A 22,718-nucleotide genomic window follows, 5' to 3' on the forward strand; every position below is an offset into this window, starting at 1 on the left:
ATTTTGGAAAAGAATAATGGGAAACTTTTTACAAAAAAGAATGATTTGTTTACATCCGCATCCACAGAAATTAACTAACAATAAGCAATACAGTTTTTTAGCATTTATTAATTTTTATTAATCTAATGTTAACGACAATGCAATAATTTATGTTAGTTCATTGTGCATTAAATAATGTTAAAGTTTGATAAAAATGTATTTGTAAATGCTGAAAAAAACATGCATTAATAAACACTGGTATTTGTTATGTAAGGTCATGTTAGAAAATAGGCTATAACCTTACTGTAAAGTGTTGCCAGAATTAAAAAAATAGTGCTGCATGTCCAGGAAAAGGGAACCACCTTGAGGACTGTAATGTTCCTTGTTTCCCATGATGCCTCCCAATGTGTAACATGGGCGCTGAAACCAGAAGGCACTGACATCACAACAACCTTTTATAGCTCGTGGGAACTGGCTTTGTATGAGGGTCACTTTAAGAACAATAAGAGACATTTATTGTGAACATGAATGAAAATGCACAAGCTATTTTCCTAAAACACCGAAACAACCATTTAAGATAATAAAAATAAAGACTATGGGAGTTTAAAAAAGTGAATTGTCAATGTGCCCGGCAGAGGAACGCAGACAATTGAGCATCTATTTAAATAAGGCATACTGATGTTTTATATGGTCTAATGTCTGCTGCTATTTATTCGAGGTGTCATGATATTCTACATGCATATATAAAACTAACACGACAATATTACATAGAAATAGACAGTGACAATATATAAAATCATATAAACATTTCTCATATATTAATTTTATGAAAAATAAAAATACAGTTACTGTAGAAATAATATCAAGAGTATATTCTAAAAGTTCTACAAAAAATACAACAGTTTGCCCTTTTAAAATCACGAAGATCATAATATATGTACATCATAAAATAGGTCAATTTGTAATGCCTGAGAATTATAGGTAAAAATACGATTACTAATACAGTATATAATGTACAAAACTAGCCTATATTTGATATACTAGTTATTGCACTTGGCTTCTGAAAACATAACCCTAAAACTAGCCTATAGTCTAAGTCACTGTTGATTCTTCTGATGTCAGCAGATTTTCTCACACATGATTCATCTGAGAGATGCCATCTAATTTCTGCAATATCATGGATCTTAGTACACTGTATCTGTGAAATGACAAAGAACAACACAGTTCAGATTATAATGAATACAATTGTATGCTTGTATTGTACATTAATTGGAAAATCTTTATTTTATTTTATTTCTTGTGGAATGTAAGTATTTACTTTCTAGTCAGTTTTAAAATCTCTCTCTCTTCCTCCTCTTTCAATTTCTTAATGAAACTGTCCAAAACAGGCATTTCAAATTTGATATACTGTGCAACCTGAAAGACAAGAAAAAGTGTGTTAACCCTTAAAATACCGTAAAAAATGTTAACCACATTTTAAAATCAAAGCAATGATTAATTTGAATATGAGCAAATGCGGAAGAGGCAATATGCTCATTTGGTTCATCATTTTAATAATAAGACAAACAACGTCTGCATTCAATATATTTGTATGATTGTTAGACTTCTAGATAAGCTACGTATACATAAAATTAGACTTGATACTGTATGTAGCATCTGAAACTTGATACTGTATGTAGCATCTGAAAATGAAATATCAATATCTTCCCGGGGAAGCATGCACACCCCAACTTTAAAATGCACAGATATACTCACATCGTATGTAATCTCTTCACCAAGGTCCTTTTCCATAATAAATATTCTGGCGATTTTTTCACATGGACCATGCAGCAGACGAGATACCAGAGGGTATTCTGTTTCTTTAAGTTTTGCTCTTTCTAATAAAAAAAAATTGTGAGATAAATTTAGTCTTGTTTAAAGTAAGAAGTAAACTTTGAAATAAAAATATTACCTCCTGATTCATGGACTAGGTAGAGACCAAATTCATCAGCCTTATTTTCTACCTGTACAAGTACAGAGCAGTGTAATAATGAGAAGTATAGGTTACTGTATCATCAAAACTAAATTAAGCAAAACTTACCCGAAACTTATGACGGAGCAAGTTAAGAACTTGCTGTGTTGTCATAGTGCTGTTCACTCGAACATTAGTCACTGATCCATACGATGGAGTAAAAACAGATGTCTATATAGAAAATGTAAAAAAATAGTTTCTTGAAATGAATATTATGCTGTAGATATCTGAAACAAGTGACGAAAATGTAGCCTATAATAAATTAATTCGAATGCCTGCAACATATACAAAACATATAAACAAAAAACACACATGTAATATAACATACTGTATAAAGCACATATCATTATATAACTTTAATATCTTTGTAAACCGCACTGATTACATTTCTGTTTAATATTTCTTTAGCATTTTTCACAGTAACTTTAAATCAAAGCACACTATTTTATCAAATATAAAAATAACAACATTTACATTTACATTTACAAAAAAAAAAATAAGAGAGCAAACAATTTAGTCATATTTGCAGTTAACAAAATTTTCCTTTCATGTTTTACACTGTTTTAGGCCAGCAAAAATGCTAGATAATTCTGCCAAAGGATCATTACAGCCCAGCTCACATATATACTGTATGACCTTTGAAGACCATTTATAAGAGGGGCAGGTGACAAGCAACGCCTGTACAGGAAAGAACTGCCTCTCAACACCTGCATCCATCTCATAACACTAAAGTACAACATAAACACTTGGACAACAGACACTTCCCTTACAGATGCTGCTGTGGCACTTTATGAGAGCATCGGGCCCTTTGCCAGACACAAGACGTGCTATCTTTCAGTGAACACTATTGTACTATTGTCCTAAACCCTGAGTGTGGAAGAGGTCCAACTCTTTTCTGGCTTCCTTCTGAGATCCTGCACGGCTCTTCTCTGAGGCAAAGGTTTATAGATAGTTACACCTTAAATGTACTAGGGTTATTTGTGCTTATATATCATAAATGCTTTCTAAAATTGGTTTAAAATATGCAAATCTTTATTGACTGCAAGGAATTTCTAAAACCAAGAAACAGGGATTTCATTCAAATCAGGTACAGCTTTTCACCTTGTGGTTGTAGAAATGTCCATTGATGGAGAAACGATGTCTTTTAATCTGCTGTGAATCTGCAGAGTTGTGAATTTTAGATCTTCTTTGGATGTTTACAAAACTTGCGTCACTTCTTGTCCTCAGCAGTTGAGGGACATCCTCCTCAGCATCATATCCATCCATACCTGCTGTTAAAAATCAGAGAATTGAATTATATTACAGTACAATACAGTACTAGACAACAATAGTTCTGTTAGGAATTGTGATGTATTATGGGTTATTATGGGTGATACCAAAGTCCCTTTAGGGATGTCGCGTCACTGGCATTCATCATTACATCGTCTCTGGGCACTAAAGTCCTATCTACTTGAATGGGGAAAGACAGATCTGTCTAAAGTCGTGTGGTAAAATCATAATAATGATGATCTAAAAATATCTGATTCATTTTCAAGCCGCTAAAAACACAAAGTCTAAACACGGTTAGTGAGGAAGCAGCTATTTATGTATCATTTCCTAGACTAATGGTGACTAATGGTGACCCTGTCTTTAAAAACCCGGCTTAAGTCATTTTTGTGATTTACTGTTTTTTTACTGAGTAAAATCAAATCTCAAAATGAGATTATGAGACTTTAGCCTAGATTTCATATACAGGATCACAGTTATAAGATCATTTGGGGAAATTACATCTAATAATGCATTTGGTCCAAAGGCTTACAGTATAACAGAAAGCATAAAACTTTAAAAAGGTGTTTGTAGGCCACCAAAGACAAACCAGCAATAATATTTTTATCCATCAGACTGTGTAACTGTGTGATGGTTTGTGTGGTAAATCTGAATCTTAATCATACTCACTTGGTATGGATGTGGCACAGATTTTGTTGTTGTTAGGCTCTGAAGAAAACTGCAATGGATTACTCTGCTCATTATTTTCATTCCTGTCAAGCAAAAAAAGTAAATTAAAAAAGTATTCTAATTCATTATAACGTCAAAAAAAGTTGCAAACAATAATTAAACATGAACAACACAGACAATATTTATTTCTAAAACATGTTTTAGGGCTTATTAATTTGGAATGACCAAGACTATAAAAAATGTGTATAAATAAAAGGTATATATATTATTATTGTTATTTCAACTTTATTTTTATAATTTACAGCAACTCCTCACTAGTCAAGAAAGTTTAAATTAACTGTTATATTAAATTAAGTTAATTAACATGTTTGTGCAACAAGGAATTTATACAGTGCATGTTATTATGATCACAATCTGATTATGTTAAAAGCCTTTCAATCTTTTTGATCATAGTATCAAACAAAAGGTCACCAGGGGTTTGAACATGATGCTTAGATCTGATTATAATTTCCATGATACATGAGTGCACGTGAGACTACAAAGAGGCCCAGACCTCTGAATAACTGAAAGAGCAAAACAACACAGCATTAGCTTTCACCTAGTTAACATGTGTTAGGAAATTACCTCAACAGAAAACACACAACAATGACTACGAGTCATTATCAGCACTTACAGCATAACAGCTCCGAAAGAAACCAACAAATACAAATGCTTGGTTGGGAATTGTTTTTACATTTACTCACACATGTGGGAGACACTTTTATCCTGAGTGACTTACAGTGTGTTATAATAAATTCATTTTCTCATAATGTGTGTTCCTGCAAACCCACAACCTTTTGCGCTGTTAACGCAATCCTCTACCAGTGAGCTACAGAAACACATTTTTGGACTAATGCTCAAGTTATCTGCGCTTTTAAACCTTTTAATATCCAAAACATCATAAATAGATTAGTTTTAGCTAACATTTTGGTTTAACAATTTATTTCCTATTAAAATCTAAATATTTTCCAACCATGGATGCTGATTGGTCAATAGCCATGCTTGACCTTTTCACCTAGCTACTCTATATGTATTGTGCAGCAGACCGTTGTTTTGGTAGCTTAACCTGTTAGAGTTTCCATATCATCTACAAAACATCTGCAAAAAAAGCTCCACACCCATAACAAAAACTGAGGTGTCTATGAGACTGAATTCATCAGAGAAACAGATGGAGTTTTGCCCTAATGAAGGAGAAAGACACCAGTTGGGTGTGGTGTGTAGCAAAGATCCAGACTGTTCCACCCACCTGCTGGACTCGGAGCTCTCCGACCTCCACGCTTCTGTGCAGTCATAGTAAAAACGCTCGTTGTCATCCTGCATCTGGAGTCTGATTGGCCTCCTCAGGCCCCAGGAGATGTTGAGTAAACCCTCCACGATCAGCTCACCCTCTTCCTGCAGCGATACAAGAAATAATAATAATCATCATTAGCTCTTTTGTCAGATGCAGGAAATCCTGCTGGCTCATGTCTGAGCTTTGTTTCAAGTGTACGTGCTAAACAAGCAGTTGCAAAGCCCAGATATTCAATTGAAGGCAGTGAAGTTATGGAAAGTGACTTTGGAGGCAGTACAAATATAGCAGATGTACGAAAGTCAGTGGGAATGCGAATTTAAACAATGATGTGTCATTCAAATGAAAAATAAAGTTAATTTACAAATGCATTCTGGACAAAACGTTACAATGTATTCTTTAGTCTACACCAGGGGTCTCCAAACTTTTTGTGGGCAAGGGCTACCACAATGGATAAAACAATCTGGAGGGCTACTTTTTGATATAGTCTACTCAAAACTTTTTAGTTGTAGTTGTAGATTTTATTTAATTTTACTTGCTGATATGTTATACCACAGGCACCACGTTGGAGACCCCTGGTCTACACTCTTGGATAAAAGGTACAAGAAGTTACAAAAGTTGTTACTGGGGCGGTAACTTTTTAAAAAAGTAAACTTTTGTCTTTAAAAGGTGCACATTGGTACCTTAGAGGTACATACTTTTGTTCTCTTTTTCGAGAGTGTACTAAGATGCATTAAAAAATGGGTTTGGTTATTTTTTTGGGGGGGTTATTTTCAACCTAACATTAAGTCAAAAAGGTACTAACCAAACCTACTGGGTTGTAATTTAACCTATGCTGGGTTGTTTCAACCCAAAATTTTGGGTTGTTTTAACCCACTGTTGGGTCAAATATAAACATTTTCGGAGTTCATTTAACCCAACGGCTAGTTTGAAAATAACCCATCATTTTTTAGAGAGTGGCTATGTGTGTGGACGGATGGAGAGATCTACTGCCACGTGCACTTAAGCACAGTCTTAATCCTATCAGGAACTAAGTCAACAAAGTAGATAAGTCGTTTCCGTTCTCATGGAAAGACCAATATCAACAGAGCCAAATATACCACTCTCAGATTTAACCATTAGATTCAAGACAACGGCTTAAAAATAGCTGATTGAAGCAATTTTTTCTGTTTCAATGGGGTCACAGCCTTCTATTTAAGTACATAAAAGTTGTAAAGTTTTTGGTCAATACATTTTAGCTTTATACAGTATCTCTACTTTTAGCTAAAGTGTACTATACAATCTTTAAAATAAGTATGCTATACAGTGCCATAGATGAACCATTCTTGCTATTACGGTCCATAAAGAAAGAAAAATTCCAAAGAACCTTTCTGTTTTACAAATAATGTTTGACTAAATAAAGAGTCATACAAAATCTGACAGAATGTTTTTCATTGGGGAGACAAATTCTTTTTTCTATGGCATTGCTGTAAAGAACCTTTTGTAACACAATTATTTTTAAGATTGTTGGTGTGTCTAAGGGAAAAAATAATTCACATTTGATCTGTATCACTTTATGAAAACCATGACCAGGGCCAGAGTGGGACTCATTTTCAGCCCTGGAGTTTCATGCCTTAGACCGGCCCACTTTAGTTCATGACTATATTAAAATAATACAATTAAATCCTCAGTAGCCTTCTCTGCAGCCTTGCAATTCATTGTATTTTTAAATAAATCATTTCCAATTTAGTGCAAATACAGTAGCCTAAACAATAATGATTTTTGCCATAATCATCATCAGAATCCTCCTACAGGCTTTTATAACAGGTACATTTATTGCAGTTTGTTGCAGATGTGGTAGTCTGAAAATAAAAATTTATTTGCTTTAGTAAAAGTTTTAATCTTCCAACTTTAATGCAAAGCACATTTGGAAATAGCTAACAAGCCTTTCTTTATGATCCAGGATGAAACCCAAAAGATTACTGCACTCTGTGGCTCCTCTACCCACAATAAGGTATTTTAATATTATTCATTTAAACTTATTCAAAAACTACTGAAAGGGAATAAATGTGTTTAGGCTTTCCCCTATATTTCTATAAAAAAGGTGGGTCTTGAGATTACCTGTTGGGTTGATAAAGTTTGGAAACCCCTGATATACAATACACAAGCAAGAAAATATACAGGGAAAACAGCTGGAGAAATAAAAATCCTTAATTTTTAGTAATTAATATAGATAATGTATATTGTCAAATAACATAAGTTAGGCCTGCTTTGTGTCAAAGAAAAACAAATATATAACTTGAGAAAACACCATATTCATATGAAACTTACTTTTTTACTAATAAACTGTTGAGTTTTGCCTCAAATAGATTTTTGTTACTCCTGCAATAGACAATGAATAATGACTATTCATAGATGATTCATTGTTACATCTATGACTTAGATTAAAAAAACATTACGATTTGTAGACCCTTTTCCTTTTAGAGGCCGTTCGTACAAGTCATGCATCTAGACGTACTCAAATATAGACGGATCTGAAACAAAATTAGTGTTCACAGGCAAGCGGTTTGAAACGCAGAAGAAAACCACGCGTCCTGTGTTAAAATTTTAAAATCGTGGCCAAAAAACAGGCTCGGCCACCGGGTCCTCCCTATGGCCAATCCGGGCCTGATCACAACCATAAATCCAGCTTATAAACCCAAAAGACAACTTTGCTTAGTTGCAATGTATAAACTCTGTGTACTCACAGAAAAATCATTTTAAATTTTAAATTCTGTCCAACCTCACAGTGGCGGCCAGTGCCCCCTAAAACCCTAAATATGTGTTTGAGGTCTCGTGTGTGGTTCGGCATGGCAAAATATGTGTTTAGTGCATCATGGGAACCTATGTGCATGGCATGTCATGTCAAAATACGTGCCTGCTGTATACCCGTTGAAAGGGTTCATGATAAAAGAGACGCACGTGTCTGGCAAGACACTCATTTAACAGTAAACTCTGCCTTCAAATGAGATTAAGAGATTATCTAGCAAACGTGAGTGTCACTTTTATCATAAACCCTTACGAAGCATCTCTTTAATCATAATCCCTTTCGACAAGAATGCACCAGGCATGGATTTTGACATCACACGTGATTCACATAAACCTTTTGTAAACATGTGACGAACGGAACATGACAATCCACACACATGACGATGTTTTCACGAGTTTCACATTCATGCCTCCTCGAAAAAGAAGTCATAAGCCGCCACTGCAATTGCAAAATACTTAACCAATAATAATTTACCACAGCCAAAAAGCAATGCATGAGGTCAGAATAGCAGCCCACCAGACTTTTCCCCAATGGATCTCTGAGGACCTGCTCTTTAACAAAAACTATGACCAAGATAAAACCTGAAATGTTGTTGGCAGCTGTTGTAATTCAAAGTGAGTTTCATAGGGTCTTAGGTGAAGAAATAAGCTCTCCCAGGCCCTCATTGTTACAGCAATGTAAACATTCAGGGCAGCTGCTGCAAGGTCCTATTGGTTTGCTTCCTCCCTACATTCTGCTCAGCACACACACACTTCCTGCCAGGCATGCAAGGTCAGATCACAGCTAAATTTAGAGCTATTAGCCTTGGCTTACAATCCCATTCTGCTGTGGCTATATAAAAGGTGCTGAGCTGCATGTGGACCAGACCAAACTAGAGTAAACCTCAACAGAAGAGCCAACATTGAATTCATCCTACAAGCTTTCATAACAGGTAAATATGTTACAGTTTATTGCAGATGTGGTGGATGGAAAATAAAAATGTATTTGCCTTAGTAAAAACTGTAATCTTTCAAACCTAGCTAACAACTCTCTCTTTATGATCCAGGATGAAACCCAAAAGATTACTGCTCTCCGTTGCGCCTCTTCCCACAATAACAGAAACGCACGAGGACATCTCACAGTCCCTGGATGAATATGTCAACTCCTTTAAAGAGCTCGCCCAGCCTGGCTGTGGACCACTAAGAGTAACCAGGACTCAGAGACCTCGTCTCTTTGGTAAGACCTTGTGCAAGCACGCTGGCTCCGCTTCTTCGCCACGCAGTGCTTCCCGGGCCCTTCAGCCCCGTCGCGGTTCCCTCGGACTGGATGAGATCACGCTAAGGTTTAGCAGCCAGAAGGACTATGGTGCTAAAGACCCACTGGACTGGTTGTTTGCACAGACCCAGTTACAGTCACATGGCGAGGATCTGTGCAGGACAGAGAACGCACCTGCTGCTTTGCGGTTACTGTAGGAGCTTGACAGATAGCACTGATGCTCACTGTGATGGCTCAATGCTATGAAAGATCTCATGAACTGAACTTGTTTAATTTATTGTCTGAACAGGATTTTGTACATTTTGTGTTTACAATGTGTCATGTTTGTCTCTCTTATTATTGTTTGTTAAATAAATTCCAGAATTTTTATTTAAATGCTTACTTTCAATCTACCAAATATTTTTGCTTAAAATTGGCTCTTTTGTATTTTAAACTGTCAAACATCCTTTAGCAGCATCTATACATCCGTCCATCCATCCATACCTGCAAGCAATAGCTGTCGCAATAGCTGTCATTTTATCATCTATAGGCGTGATGTAGCCCAGCTATGAATTTGGTGACATGTTGTTTTTGCCAAAAATAACTTGCAAGATGTATTATACTTCATCATGTAAGCAAAGTCAACAGTGGTTACAGGGTGTTTGTTTCCATTTATTTATTTTCACTTTTTTGTTAGATGTCTGCTCGATTTTCATTAACAGCCCACATGTTTTAGCCGTCTGGGTTGTGTTTGAATCTTATAAATGCAAAATGTCTTGCTGGGATCCATCTATCCATCTATATATCTGTCTGTCTGTCTGTCTGTCTGACTGACTGACTGACTGCCTGTCTCTCTATATCTATCTATAAATAAATAACAAAAGGTTTAATAAATAATAGCCAATTAATAGTAAAATATCATCACACATCACAACATCAAGTCATCAGTTCTATAGTTATTAGCTTGTTAATACAAATACCATTGCTGTCATAAAACCTAAGCTGAAAGCCAAAGTCTCAGATTTAGTCTCTTGAATCTGACTGTTTTACCTCCCAACATGAAATGCGATTTAAACAGGACTTGATGCTAAACACAATGGTAATTTTCTGGTGGTTAAAATAGCTGGTGTTCCCTACGAAAGAGATGTACTCAAAGCTACAGCGACATCTGTTGGCAGTACAGAGTTTAAACGCGCATTTGACGCACTATCAAACAGCAGAGGGCGACAAATGATTGTTCAGGTTCTGACCTAAAACATTATTTTATTATTATCATTATATTATTATTATTATATTGATTATATAACAAACATCCGTGTAAAAAAATATAGCAAATGAATAACATTAAAGTAGTTAATGGTTATCATTTCTGCATATTCACACAAGTTGAATAAATGCTGTCAGACATTTGACATTGACCCACTAAACACCCTTATGGAAATTAACCATGGTTTTAGTCTGGTAAAAGTGTAGTAACCATGTTTTTTTGGTGTACTGATCACTAAACACATGGTTTTACTACACTAACCATGGTTAAACTATGTTTTCTTTTTAAACCATGATTGTCAAAACCATGGTTATTTTATTTTACTACAGTAACCATGTTTTTTGTTTGTTTTACTAACAAAACCATGGTTATTTGGTGGTTACCATGGTTTTCACTGTAAAAAATCCGTAGAAATTACAATGTTATTGCAGCTGGGTTGCCGGTATATTACCGTAGATTTAAATTTATGTTATACTGGCAAGAGTTTGTTCAAAGTTGAATAAATTTTAAATATTAACAAGTCTTTCTCTTTACAGAATAAAACTATACAATAACAGCCTCATGCAAAGCATTCTGGGAACCAGAAAACTTTATTGTGTAAAGACAAAGACTTGTAAATGTTTAATGTTCATTAAACTTTGAACAAAATGTTGCCAGTAATAACATACATTTAAATCTACGGCAAGTTACCGGCAACCCAGCTGCAAATTTCCACGGAATTTTTTTACAGTGTACAGTAACCATGGTTTTTAGGTTTTAACTGTCAAAACCATGGTTATTTGGTGGTTACCATGGTTTTACTATAGTAACCATGTTTTTTTGGTTTTAACTGTCAAAACCATGGTTATTTGGTGGTTACCATGGTTTTACTACAGTAACCATGTTTTTTTGGTTTTAACTGTCAAAACCATGGTTATTTGGTGGTTACCATGGTTTTACTACAGTAGCCATGTTTTTTTAACCGCACTGAAAAAAATGATTCATTAAATTTAATCAATTTTTTTAAGCTAAGTGGTTGCAATCAATTTATTTAAGCTACAATTAAACAACAAAAAAATTAGTAAAGCAAAACAAAAACACAAAAACTTTTGTTTTAATGTAGCTTAAATAAATTAATTGCAACCACTTACCTTAAAAAATATAGGAAATTGAATGAATAATTTTTTTAAGTGTGTAGTAAAACCATGGTTATTTTTCCATAAGGGCAGTCAGAAGCAATGTTAGTGAAAATAACAAAAATTACAATAACTAAATTGTTTTATATTATAACCACCAGGTATAGCTGTTTTCTATAAAGACTAACCAAGACTGTTTATAGAAGTGTATTTCATGCAAGTTAAAACAAGATCTAAACACAACAAACATTGAGAGCAACAATGAACACTGAATGCCAAAAAATATCTGAATGCCAAAACAGACAGCTGTTTATTGAACCTTAAAAGATGCTCTTTGAATAAACTAAAAGATAAAGCTCAATTAAGTTCTCATGCAACATGACTATTTAGTTACTTAGTACATCTTACTTGTTTAATAATATTAATGTGGTCACACACTGTATTTAGTGCAGTATTACAGTCTTAATACTGTAAACCAGACCTTTCCCATTCGGCCAGCAATCTTTGTTATGCAATGTGTCTTTTATCTAGTCTCTCTCTCTCTCTCTCTCTCTCTCTCTCTCTCTCTCTCTCTCTCTCTCTCTCTCTCATACTACTAGCACAATACTCACAGTGTCTTACTCATTCAGTCTCACATTACACATTTAATATTTATCTTACGTAATGTTTCTTTTATCTCAGGTTCTCATGCCCTCGCTCTCTCTCTCTCTCTTTGTGGGCAGGTGCCCTCAAAGACCAATTATTCTGTGAAATCAGAGCAGTTCTTCTAAAGAGGTTAACTGTACAGCTGTGCATCACATGCATCTTTTCTGACTCAGAGAATGGGACCCCTTTATATAAAAATATTACAATTTGTGTTATTACAATTTACATCACTTACACTGTACAAAAGCTCTTATTTTGTTATTTACTTAGGTTGTTTAAAACATGTATAACCCTGTTCTGTTAAACACAATAGGAGAACATTTAAAGAATTTTGACACAGCTATTTTTAACATATACTGTAATTATACAAAATGGGGACTGAGTCAGTATGTCACTTACATTCACCCAAAATATCTTTAAATATAAAAAACATATAGGTTTGAAATTACATGAGAGTGATTAAATGATAAAAAGGTTTTCGGCTAAACTATTCTTTTAATAACATGTAACAGCTATACCTGGTGGTTATAATAGAAAACAATTTAGTTATTGCATTTATATTTTAATTAGATTTTAAGAAATGAGATTTAAAAAAAATAATGTAAGATTTGGCAATACATTATTATATAACAATCTAATTTCGGATCTATGATACTGGCTTTCCTTTAGTCACATGAGGCATCCAGAGGCATGTAAGCACTTGATACACACACGCGCACGCACGCGCACACACACACACACACACACACACACACACACACACACACACACACACACACACACACACACACACACACACACCATCAACCCTATGCACAATTGCGTGATGCAAGACACCTGTTTCTCTTAACCACTCAACTGTCTTCCAGGCTACATAAATGTGACTTATTTGTGAATCAAGTACTTCCTATTTCATTTATGACAATCAGATGCTGAGTTACAAACCCTTTGTTATTAAGTGTCTTACAAGTGTTTTAGACATTACATCTAATTGAACAGTGGAGAAAACTATTTACTTTCAATATCCTATATTGACTTAGGTTAAATTATAGCCAAACTTGTTCTAAAACACACCCTGGTGGGAAATTCCATTGACTTGAATGAAACTTTTTAACAATGTGTCAGAATGTGTACTCTTATTAAAAAATGTCAAAAGTTCAAATATTCAAGATAGAATTTAACACAATTATTAGTCTATGTCAAGTTTACTGATAGCACCAGTTTGTAAATCATTTGTAGGCATTGTTAATAAACAATGTCAGTTTCCCACGACCTTGCAAACAGGCTCGGTATGACAACACTTCTCCACTTTCATTTGAGGTGAATCCTTTATACACAAGCATGACTATACACGACAAAAAAAGCCATGTTTAGTTGTCACAGTCTGTTTAAGTCCTGCATCTTAGGATGTTTCTCATCATTGTATTTTCAGTCAAGTTCGAGTTGAGTTCAATTACACAAATGCTCCCTGCATTATATATATATATATATATATATATATATATATATATATATATATATATATATATATATATATATATATATATATATACACACATGTAAATGTTTCTTAAATACATTAAATACATACATGAATGTGTGTGTATTTATATATACATAATAATTACACACAGAACACACTTGCATATTATCTTATAAATCAATTTTATTTTGCGATTAATCGCGATTAATCTTTGCCCATCACTATAAAAAAATATTTTTTGCATGGGATTGTGTCTACAATATGTAATTTTATATAGTTAATAAATGTTAAAAATAGAGTACAGTTTATTCCTCAGAAAAAAATCATAACAATTGCAAATGTGACATTTCGTATTTTTTGGGGTATTAATTCATTCCTGTTAGACCACCTATCCAGGAACCATTGGTGGATGTAAAGCCCCAGTTGCACAACTAGGACATAGGTGTCCAATCCTGCTCCTGGAGGATGGTGTTAAAATTTAATGAAATTGAATCACTAGTTTTGCATTTAATAAAACCATTAGCTTGAAATCCCTTTGACTGTACATTTTTGACAATAAATACATTAGTTATGTAGTGACAGCATTAATTTCAGATGTAAAATAATTGTTTTTCACAAAGATTGAAGTTGTAGTAGCCAAAAATAATTTATAGTAAAAAATGTTGTAGATCATGGGTCTCCAACCCTGTTCCTGGAGGGCACCTGTCATGCAGGTTTCAGCTCCAATCCCAATTAAACACATCTAAACCTGCTAATTAACTAGTTTAGGGCTACCTAAAAAGGCAGGTGTGTTGAAGTGAGGGCTGTCTTTGCAAGGCCTGTGTGGGCCTGGGGAGGGCTTTCTGGGGGCTAAGTGAGGAAGCCTGCTGGGGGCCCTAAGGCGAGCCCTAAGTGGGCCAATAATGGGCCATCTTAGGCTTGCTTGCACGACTAACTTTCTCTAGCAGTGGTTTTGTAAGTTGGTTTCAAAAACATTTTCATAACTTAAATCTAAAACTCAAACACTTTTTGCAAATTCCTGGAGTGCCGATGTCCTGCAGATCTTAATTCCAACCTTGATAAAACCTTGCTGGATTAGAGCTGGAGCTCAACTTTGCAAGACATGACCAACATTGCCTACCCCTGCTCTAAAGCATTAGGCTCATTAAATAGAGCTGACAACTAACCCCATACAGTGTTGCATCACCATTTGTTTACTGTAATAAACTGGCAGGACAGTTGCGTCGCTATTTTTAGCCAATATGACTTTACAGGTTAGTAACAAAATATTTTTTCACCAAAAAAATAAAATAAAACACATCTTATATTCCCACTTAAAAACATCCTGCTAATGCTTAAGTCATATCTGAGAAAAGCATTTCAATCTTTTATATCCTGTTCTATTTCCGAGAAAGACAAGATAAAACTTATATTAACTTATAAATTAATTATTAACCCGTAAGCACCAAAATGCTTGATCCGTATCACAGTTTCACTTTCTGTGCAGGTTCATACCTCTCGAATCCGAAGTTGGAAACTTTTCCCCTCATGGTAACAGTTATAGGTTTTTAAAAGAGACAAAATATCTGACCTGAAAAGGAGAGAATAACAAAAAGGCTTTAGGTTGTTTGGCATGAATGTTCAGGGTGTGTCTGTAGTGCATGGCACCAGCCGTTTTAACGTCATGGGTGAGAAAAAACTAAAATGCATTTTCCATGAATTTGTTAACAAAGTGTGTACTGTATAAGAAGTGTAACTCTTACTTTGAGACAACTTTTCTCTCATTTAACCTCACATAGGTGGTTTTGTCAGGATCCATGGTAGCTCTTTTCACAACCAGAGTTTCAGCTAAAATAGCAAAGGCGAAAGAGAGAGAGAAAAAGAGAGGAGGAATGTGATAAATAACTCTTATATCAAATAACACAAGGGAGTATTGTCTTAAAATCTCATTAGCATATACCAGTAATGTTACATTCAATCTTCTGTTACAGAATCAAGGTAGTCACATGAATAAAGAGAAATGGAGATGTTAAACAGTTGAATGTGTTTTTTTAAGAACAGGTTTTGTCTAGACACGTTTCAGTAAAGGCACATTATAATTTTTTTATGTCTGCAGGCAACCGAGAGCAAAAGTGATTGCACATTTTTTCCTATTAATTTTTTTCCACAAAGACATCAACAACATTTTCTTACCGACAAATCATTATAAAAGCATCTGCTACGTTTAAATGATTATTAACTAGCAGTAAATAACAATACCTGATTTAAAGCAAAACACTGCATTTAAGTCAAAAAACTAAAATGTGATTTTTGTTGATTTTTGTTGTTTTCAGGCAAACTGAGTTATTTCCCTTCAAACCTAAAAAGAAAGCAAAAGTAAAATATCCTTAAAGTAATTGTTTTAAAACAATATTGAGCGAAAATACCTGTTATCAAAGTCTGGCTAATGTACACAAGACAAGATTAGTTTATAAAAGATTCTAAAAGTGGTGGGCATATGAAAATTCCAGCCTGTGTTGTCTTTGAAAAAGAGCTGAAATCAGTGGGAGTACGACATGAGCCAGGAATTTCCAAAAGTGACAACAGGGAAGTCCCTGACTCCCTGCAATAAAGTATAAAAACTGCAGCGACACTGAGCACTTCACAGACACAGCCTCAACATGAAGCCGACAGCTTTTGCTTTCCTGACATTCAGCCTCAGCATATGTCTAACAGGTGAGTGTTTCGGAGCAGATGAACTATGAAACTATGTTAACTGAGCAGCTATTGTTAAGCTACCCATATTTGTTACTTGATTCAATCATTTTTCGAGGTTGACTTATTGTTTTTTATTTATTTGTTATTGTTAATTACAATGTATTATTATTTACTTAAGTCAGTAGAAAGTCAGTATGTACCAAAGACCTGCCAGTGTCCACAGGTGACGAAACGAGTCAAGGGCCCATTTAGTGACTTCAGCGTGATCCTAAAAGGACCCACCTGCCTCAAAGATGAAATTATGTAAGTACCTGACATCATTTCAGTTCCTACAGCTCAACATTAAATTAATAATATGCGACAAATATAGTTGCATCTGTCATGTATGTTTAAATAATTTGTTATTCTTTGCATTTTTCATCAGAGTCACACTGCAGAGGAACAACAGGCAAGTGTGCCTCAGTCCAAATGACAAACAGGGCAAGCGACTGATGATGTGTTGGCAAAGGTAAGAAACTATCAATTACAGCACAACATATTTATACATATTTACTAATATTGTGTGATTTTTTTATTAACGTTAATGTTTTCTTTCTATTTTTGATTGCAAAAGGAATGGCAAAGACAGCAAAAGATGTTTACGCAAACTACAAAAGAAAAGGCCAAACAAGAGAAGGCAAATCAAATCCAAGAAGGGCTCTTAAATGAAATATTAGGCACATGTTAAATCACATGTAATGATCCTGGGAACAGAATGCCCTTTAAGCTTGTGCAATATGTTATGGGATTTCTGCACTTTCATATGCACTTTTCAAGCTGAGGATAAAGAAAAGGATCTATTCAGAGGAGTGCACAATGGATTGCATCTAATGAAGGCATGTTATAACAGGGATGGAATCGAGCAAAGACAATTATAAAGACATTTGAGCTTTGCTATGCAGGTCAAACATGCAGTTTAAAAATGTTTAATGTTTGGATTCTAAAAGCATGTGTTCTGAAGAAAGTGAATTGTGTAAAGTTTTAATATAAAATAGTGTAATAAATAAGAAAATGTTATATGTCTCTTTATTCTTGTTTTCAGATGTGCACAAAAATAGGATGTTACTATATCTTAAATAACAACTAAACACTAAGGCTGGGCAAAAAAAAAAGAAATAGATTAAACGTTTTTTAAAATGTGGTCGATTCAAAATGTGGTTGACCCTCTTTTTTGCCTTGTGTGATGTTACCAAGGAGCCTGTCATTCTTTCATTCAGTGCTTAAAATGGCGGTTTTAGGTGCTTCATCGACGTTGATGCCACCTTCACATAAAAAGTAAGAGATATGGAAGCATTTTAGATTTTGCAAGCAAGACAACAACGATAGTGTTGTGGCTGTTATTTCTTTTTATTAATTACCCACTTGTAAACTTATGTTCATTGTTCTTTTTTATTAATATTTGTATTAAATCTATTTTCATTGAGTTGAATCGAGAATCGAGTATAAAAACCGACACGAGAACCGGAATCGAAAATTGAATCGAGAATCGAGATCGAATCGATTTGACAGCTTATGAATCGAAACTGAATCGATCTGGAACATCTGAATCGATCAGCCCTAATAAACACTAAACAAACAAAGTATCATATCAAATGTAATAGTGGTTCCATTGTTATTAAAAACTTGAAAACCAGAAAATTTTAAAATTATAATTTTCTATCATAGTAAATCATATTTTTGAAGAGATCATATGCAAAACCCAAATTATGTCATGTTTTCTTGTAAATTAGCTATTTTTTATCAGACTCTTAATGGATATTTCTAAATGGTCTGCGCCATTATATTTTAAATTCGATTTAAAGTGAAAGTATAACAAATGTTAAGAGCATTTGGTTATTTATTTATGCATTTGGCAAATGTTTTCATTCAAAGCGACTTACAGTGCATTACAAGGCATAGCCTATATTTTACCTGGTTCAAACCCAAGACGTTTTGCGCTGCTAACGCAATGCTCTACATCTGAGCTATACAGGATTAATATGATTATCTAATTTGTGGCGATGATGGATGTGGTGCGCTTGAGCTCCTATGAATCATTTAAAACATATTTATAGTATTTTATATTAATAATTTTTAGCTGAATGCATATTATTCAGCTAGAAATTTTCCATGATAAATGCAATCTACAGCGATATTTTATCCTTATCAGCTAATCACCAAAATCAAAATATCATGAAATTCATTCATCAAAAATGTGTGAGAACTATAATTCAGTCATTATAAACAGGAATAACAGCCATATCAGTCATATCTAAACCTCTTATACTGACAGAACAAAAGCTTTCCAACCGAAAATGCCATCTTGATAAGGTGAATCAACAGGTGTTGAGAAATCCCTTTTCTCTCAAAGCTTTCTTGGAAACCATGTGATCCTGCTTAATATGGCAAAGCAGGAAATGGAGAAAGGAGGGATAGTGAAGGAGAGAAAGGGAACAACTCCAAACACACTCGAGTGCAGACACATTTAAGACAGGAATTCTTATGAGCAACACAACTTATTAAAATGGATTTCAGGTTTGTGACAGCCAGTGTCAGCCTGCTGCTGTTGTCATTCTGCTCCAATACCGATACAGTAGTGTTAAAAGACATCTATTAGCATTTATCTTATACAGTAGTTGTCAGTCAGACATTGGTTATGGAGGTGATGTGGGAAATGTCTTTATCTTTCTCAATTTGTGTTTAGATAAAGCGAATGCTGCCATATCTAATCGAGAGAAATGTCAGTGTGTTGAAGAGACCAATTCTGTGCGATGGAGAAAAGTCACAAACTTCACAATTATACAGAAAGATTCATTCTGCAACAAGGTTCAAATAATGTGAGTAAAACAAAAACTGCTTAATTGCTTTGCAATGTTTTTGCAATCTAGATCACAAGATGAGACTGTCATTGGTGCCCTTAATCTTTAAACTAACAGTATAATTGATTTAAATAAATAATGCAGGATGAAAATACTTGTTAAGTAGTTAAGTGAAGTTTGGTTGAGGCAGAAAAATGAATACACTGTAAAAAAAATTCAAATTACAGTATTACTGGGTATTACTGGCAACTAGCTGCCAGTTACTTACTGTAGATTTTACATTTATGTTATTTACTGGCAACAGTTTGTTTAAAGTTAAATGAACATGAAACATTTTCTGTTTTTATCTTCTACAGTAAGTTACTGGCAACCAGCTGCATAATTACAGCAATTTTTTACAGTGATATCTCAGATTACTGTATTATACTGTATAATGAAACTAATGACAGTGCACATATCTGAAAGTATTCTAATCTCTCCTGCAGACTCCAGCTGTCAAATAAACAATCTTGTTTAAATCCAGATTCCAAGCCAGGGAAAAGATTACAAAAATGCTGGAGAGGGTATGTAAACTTTAACTGAATCATTTAATATAATGAAATACTGCCACCGTCTGGCTAAAGAAAATGCTACAAAAAAAATATTCAACTCACTATATTCGCAGGGTTCTGGAAAATTTAGAATATAATACAGATCTGTTTGAAATATCATCAACAAAAATTATTAACTTTATTTGTATTGAATTATAGTTACATTTAATTTTATTATAATTAAAATGTAAGAAAACTCTGCATCGTGTTATTCAAATTTATATTCTAATTTAAGTCTCTAGGAGTAAAGGTAAAAAAAGTTTAGTAATAAGTTTGTTTGAAAACATACAGTTGTAAGGATTGTTACATGTAGCACTAACCGATTTATACTGATTCTATATAGAATTTGCAGTTGCTTTTAAAGATGCTTAAATCTGCTCTCGAGTGAATTACTGTATCTGTTGTATTCATTAATAATTTGAGCTGATTTAGCATTGTGAATCTGTAGGAATAAGGGTCATTAGATGACCCTGTGTTTTCGTTTATTTAGCTTTCTTTACAGTAATTAAAACCTGTCACTTTTTGGTTGTTTAGGATTAAATTCAACCCACAGAAGAAGAAGATTTGTCTAAAGCTCAAGAGGAAAACTGGACCAAAAAAGCGAATAAAGCATTAAATTATTTTTCAGTGTATAAGCTATTTGCCTGTCCTTCAAAGGGACACTCCACTTTTTTTGAAAATATGCTAATTTTCCAGCTCCCCTAGAGTGAAACATTTGATTTTTACCATTTTGGAATCCATAAAACTCGACTCTTCTGTGGTTACATCGTGTACTAAGACCAACAGAAAATTAAAAGTCGCAATTTTCTCATTTTTAATGACATTACGCAGTGCCCAAAAATAGTCCCCTGCTAATGAAAATATCAAGGTGACTATTTTCGGGTGCTGCGTAATACCATTGCGCCTGCTACAGCCGTACAGATTATTACGCCAGAATGAGAATATAGTTCCTAGCCATATCGGCCTAGAAAATCGCAACTTTTAATTTTCTGTTGGTCTTAGTACACGATGTAACTACAAAACAATCAAGTTTTAAAGGTCACGTTCTTTCTGATCCCATTTTTGAAACCCTAGTTAGTATGTAATGTTGCTATATTAGCATAAATAATACCTACAAAATGATAAAGCTCAAAGTTCACTGCGAGGCGATATATTTTCTTTAACCAAATTCCCCTTTCAAAGCCTACAACGAACAGCCGGTTTGGACTACAGCCCTCTACTTCCTGCTTTAATGACATCACTAGACCAGTTTTTTGACTAGGTGAAAAATTTGCATATTTAAAAAAAAAGATGAGTGTTCCTTTAACATGTACATTACTTATTCATACTAGTATATAATCTGCCTGTAATTATTTGTTTTTCTACAACTGTTTTTCAATAAAACCCTATAAAAGCTTACATTTTTGGCCAGTCTTTCTGTATTGGATGTCATATGCATACTGGAAATAACATTAACCATCGCAAAACCAATAGAAAGCAAGCAAGAGATTGAATCTAGTCAGTGTTTTCTGTACATGTGGGTGATCCATCTTGTAATGTGACAGGAGAAACCAGCTTCACCCATAATGAAATGAAGCAATCAGCTAAAAGCCAAAGATCCTCCTATTCAGCAGAAGAAAATATTTGAATATTCTAGGAACTGACCCCACCTTTGTCTATGACCATTCTCATAAATTATTAAATCTGTCTTAGTGGTCTCTTCACAGAAAAAGCCTAACATGGCTTTCAAGGAAAATACACATTATAATCTGCATCCACCAGGAAGAAGCTTCAGTAAAACAACACATAGACATAAAAACGAGCTTGTGTTTAGTGATGCTCTCCAACTGCGTTAACAACCTACCCTTTAACCTCTCTTTAAGCCCATTCAAAGAATAAAACCCAGCTGTGACTCTTACATCTCCATATATTAACTAATTTGACAAAGTTCCACAGATTTGCAAGACAGGAAATAAGTAGTTATCCATCATGGCAGTAAAGCATGCACATATCATCCAAAATATCATTCCGGCACACATCTGATGCAGAGATAAACACATAATGAACAACTTGGACAGGTTTACTCAAGTCTAGTATATGTTTTGACAGCTGTACAGAGATACCATACACATACCTGGAATCAGTCGCGTTTTAAAATACCTGAGCCACAGTCAAGTGCTCACCTGCAGAACTATCCAGAGATTACACCGCAAAATAAACTATAACACGATCTCTTTCATTTTTATACACCGCAACATCATTTATTTATTATGTTTTTCTCACCATTTCATGAAATGTCGTTTCTTTGTAAAATGCGCTCGCTGTTTTGTAAACGTCTTATCTCGCAATCCACTCTCCCCACTTCAGTTGCTTCCTCAGGGAATAGATAGATACGGTCAAAATATTTCAGTCGTTTTAAAGACTGACGGCTGTGCTGTCCAATCATCAACAGCTCACTCCGTGACGAGCCAATCATAGACGCCTGTGGGCGGCGTCTTCTGTGGTTGCCCAGGGTAACGCTGGGAGCCGTTCACAGCGGCATGATTATCATGTCTGTGTGATAATTACCTTGAGTCTGATGATAACCACGAGTCGATTTCCTTTTATTCTTTCTTTATTTTTCTCTTTCTTTCGCTTGTTGGTTTTCTTAAAGATTGCCTATTTGTTCATCCTAAGAAATGCAAAAATGCATTTTTCTTTCAAATACAATTTGTAATGTTTATGCTGAGGAATGCTTTAGCTTGCTGTTTTGAGCTTTGTTACAGTTTGGCAGGGAAAAAGCGCTTCCTGTTTTTAGTCTAAGAATACCATCTAGGAAAATATGACACTGACAGGCCTAATAAAATAGTTGAG

General features: G+C 34.5%; 3 protein-coding genes and 1 non-coding gene across 10 annotated transcripts; 3 read left to right on the top strand and 1 right to left on the bottom strand.

Annotated features, from left to right (window-relative positions):
• Positions 1-80: 80 nt before the first annotated feature.
• Positions 81-22,300, bottom strand: rassf4a (Ras association domain family member 4a). 5 transcript variants are annotated; one of them, XM_073873357.1, is made up of 12 exons: positions 22,149-22,231; positions 22,000-22,048; positions 15,526-15,610; positions 15,278-15,353; positions 5,211-5,356; positions 3,926-4,008; positions 3,092-3,261; positions 2,060-2,161; positions 1,931-1,982; positions 1,735-1,856; positions 1,298-1,395; positions 83-1,177 (listed from the first exon to the last, which is right to left on the bottom strand). In XM_073873357.1, the coding sequence occupies exons 3-12, from the start codon at positions 15,579-15,581 to the stop codon at positions 1,111-1,113; spliced, it is 972 nt and encodes a 323-aa protein (XP_073729458.1). In that variant the 5' UTR covers positions 15,582-15,610; positions 22,000-22,048; positions 22,149-22,231; the 3' UTR covers positions 83-1,110. The 5 variants fall into 5 exon arrangements, with proteins under 5 accessions (XP_073729460.1, XP_073729458.1, XP_055026277.2 ...); XM_055170302.2 differs by lacking the exon at positions 22,000-22,048 and having other exon boundaries at positions 3,092-3,258; positions 22,149-22,300; XM_073873358.1 differs by lacking the exons at positions 22,000-22,048; positions 22,149-22,231 and adding an exon at positions 16,189-16,318.
• LOC129416067 (uncharacterized) lies at positions 8,545-9,675 on the top strand. The gene is made up of 2 exons (XR_012372169.1): positions 8,545-8,971; positions 9,086-9,675. It is a non-coding gene; the product is annotated as an uncharacterized protein (transcript).
• cxcl-c13b (CXC chemokine 13b) lies at positions 15,275-17,515 on the top strand. 3 transcript variants are annotated; one of them, XM_055170308.2, is made up of 5 exons: positions 15,275-15,313; positions 16,294-16,477; positions 16,642-16,762; positions 16,884-16,967; positions 17,073-17,515. In XM_055170308.2, exons 2-5 carry the CDS (start codon positions 16,423-16,425, stop codon positions 17,161-17,163), a joined length of 351 nt encoding a protein of 116 aa, XP_055026283.2. In that variant the 5' UTR covers positions 15,275-15,313; positions 16,294-16,422; the 3' UTR covers positions 17,164-17,515. The 3 variants fall into 3 exon arrangements, with proteins under 3 accessions (XP_055026283.2, XP_055026282.2, XP_055026284.2); XM_055170307.2 differs by having other exon boundaries at positions 15,282-15,450; XM_055170309.2 differs by lacking the exon at positions 15,275-15,313 and having other exon boundaries at positions 16,346-16,477; positions 16,645-16,762.
• On the top strand, positions 18,889-21,284 carry cxcl18a.1 (chemokine (C-X-C motif) ligand 18a, duplicate 1). The gene is made up of 4 exons (XM_073873362.1): positions 18,889-19,064; positions 19,181-19,314; positions 19,782-19,859; positions 20,421-21,284. The coding sequence occupies exons 1-4, from the start codon at positions 19,002-19,004 to the stop codon at positions 20,500-20,502; spliced, it is 357 nt and encodes a 118-aa protein (XP_073729463.1). The 5' UTR covers positions 18,889-19,001; the 3' UTR covers positions 20,503-21,284.
• Positions 22,301-22,718: the final 418 nt, after the last annotated feature.

Source organism: Misgurnus anguillicaudatus, chromosome 11, assembly GCF_027580225.2.
Source record: "Misgurnus anguillicaudatus chromosome 11, ASM2758022v2, whole genome shotgun sequence".
Taxonomy (NCBI): domain Eukaryota; kingdom Metazoa; phylum Chordata; class Actinopteri; order Cypriniformes; family Cobitidae; genus Misgurnus; species Misgurnus anguillicaudatus.

Coding starts and splice junctions, on each gene's coding strand:
- rassf4a (XM_073873357.1), bottom strand. CDS start 15,581: ATGGATCCTGACAAAACCACCTATGTGAGGTTAAATGAGAGAAAAGTT. Junction 3,262..3,925: donor CTGTGCCACATCCATACCAA/GTGAGTATGATT, acceptor GATTTTTAACAG/CAGGTATGGATGGATATGAT. Junction 2,162..3,091: donor GACATTTCTACAACCACAAG/GTGAAAAGCTGT, acceptor TTTTCTATATAG/ACATCTGTTTTTACTCCATC.
- cxcl-c13b (XM_055170308.2), top strand. CDS start 16,423: ATGAAGCCGACAGCTTTTGCTTTCCTGACATTCAGCCTCAGCATATGT. Junction 16,478..16,641: donor CCTCAGCATATGTCTAACAG/GTGAGTGTTTCG, acceptor TACTTAAGTCAG/TAGAAAGTCAGTATGTACCA. Junction 16,968..17,072: donor CTGATGATGTGTTGGCAAAG/GTAAGAAACTAT, acceptor TGATTGCAAAAG/GAATGGCAAAGACAGCAAAA.
- cxcl18a.1 (XM_073873362.1), top strand. CDS start 19,002: ATGGATTTCAGGTTTGTGACAGCCAGTGTCAGCCTGCTGCTGTTGTCA. Junction 19,315..19,781: donor TGCAACAAGGTTCAAATAAT/GTGAGTAAAACA, acceptor TCTCTCCTGCAG/ACTCCAGCTGTCAAATAAAC. Junction 19,860..20,420: donor TTACAAAAATGCTGGAGAGG/GTATGTAAACTT, acceptor TTGGTTGTTTAG/GATTAAATTCAACCCACAGA.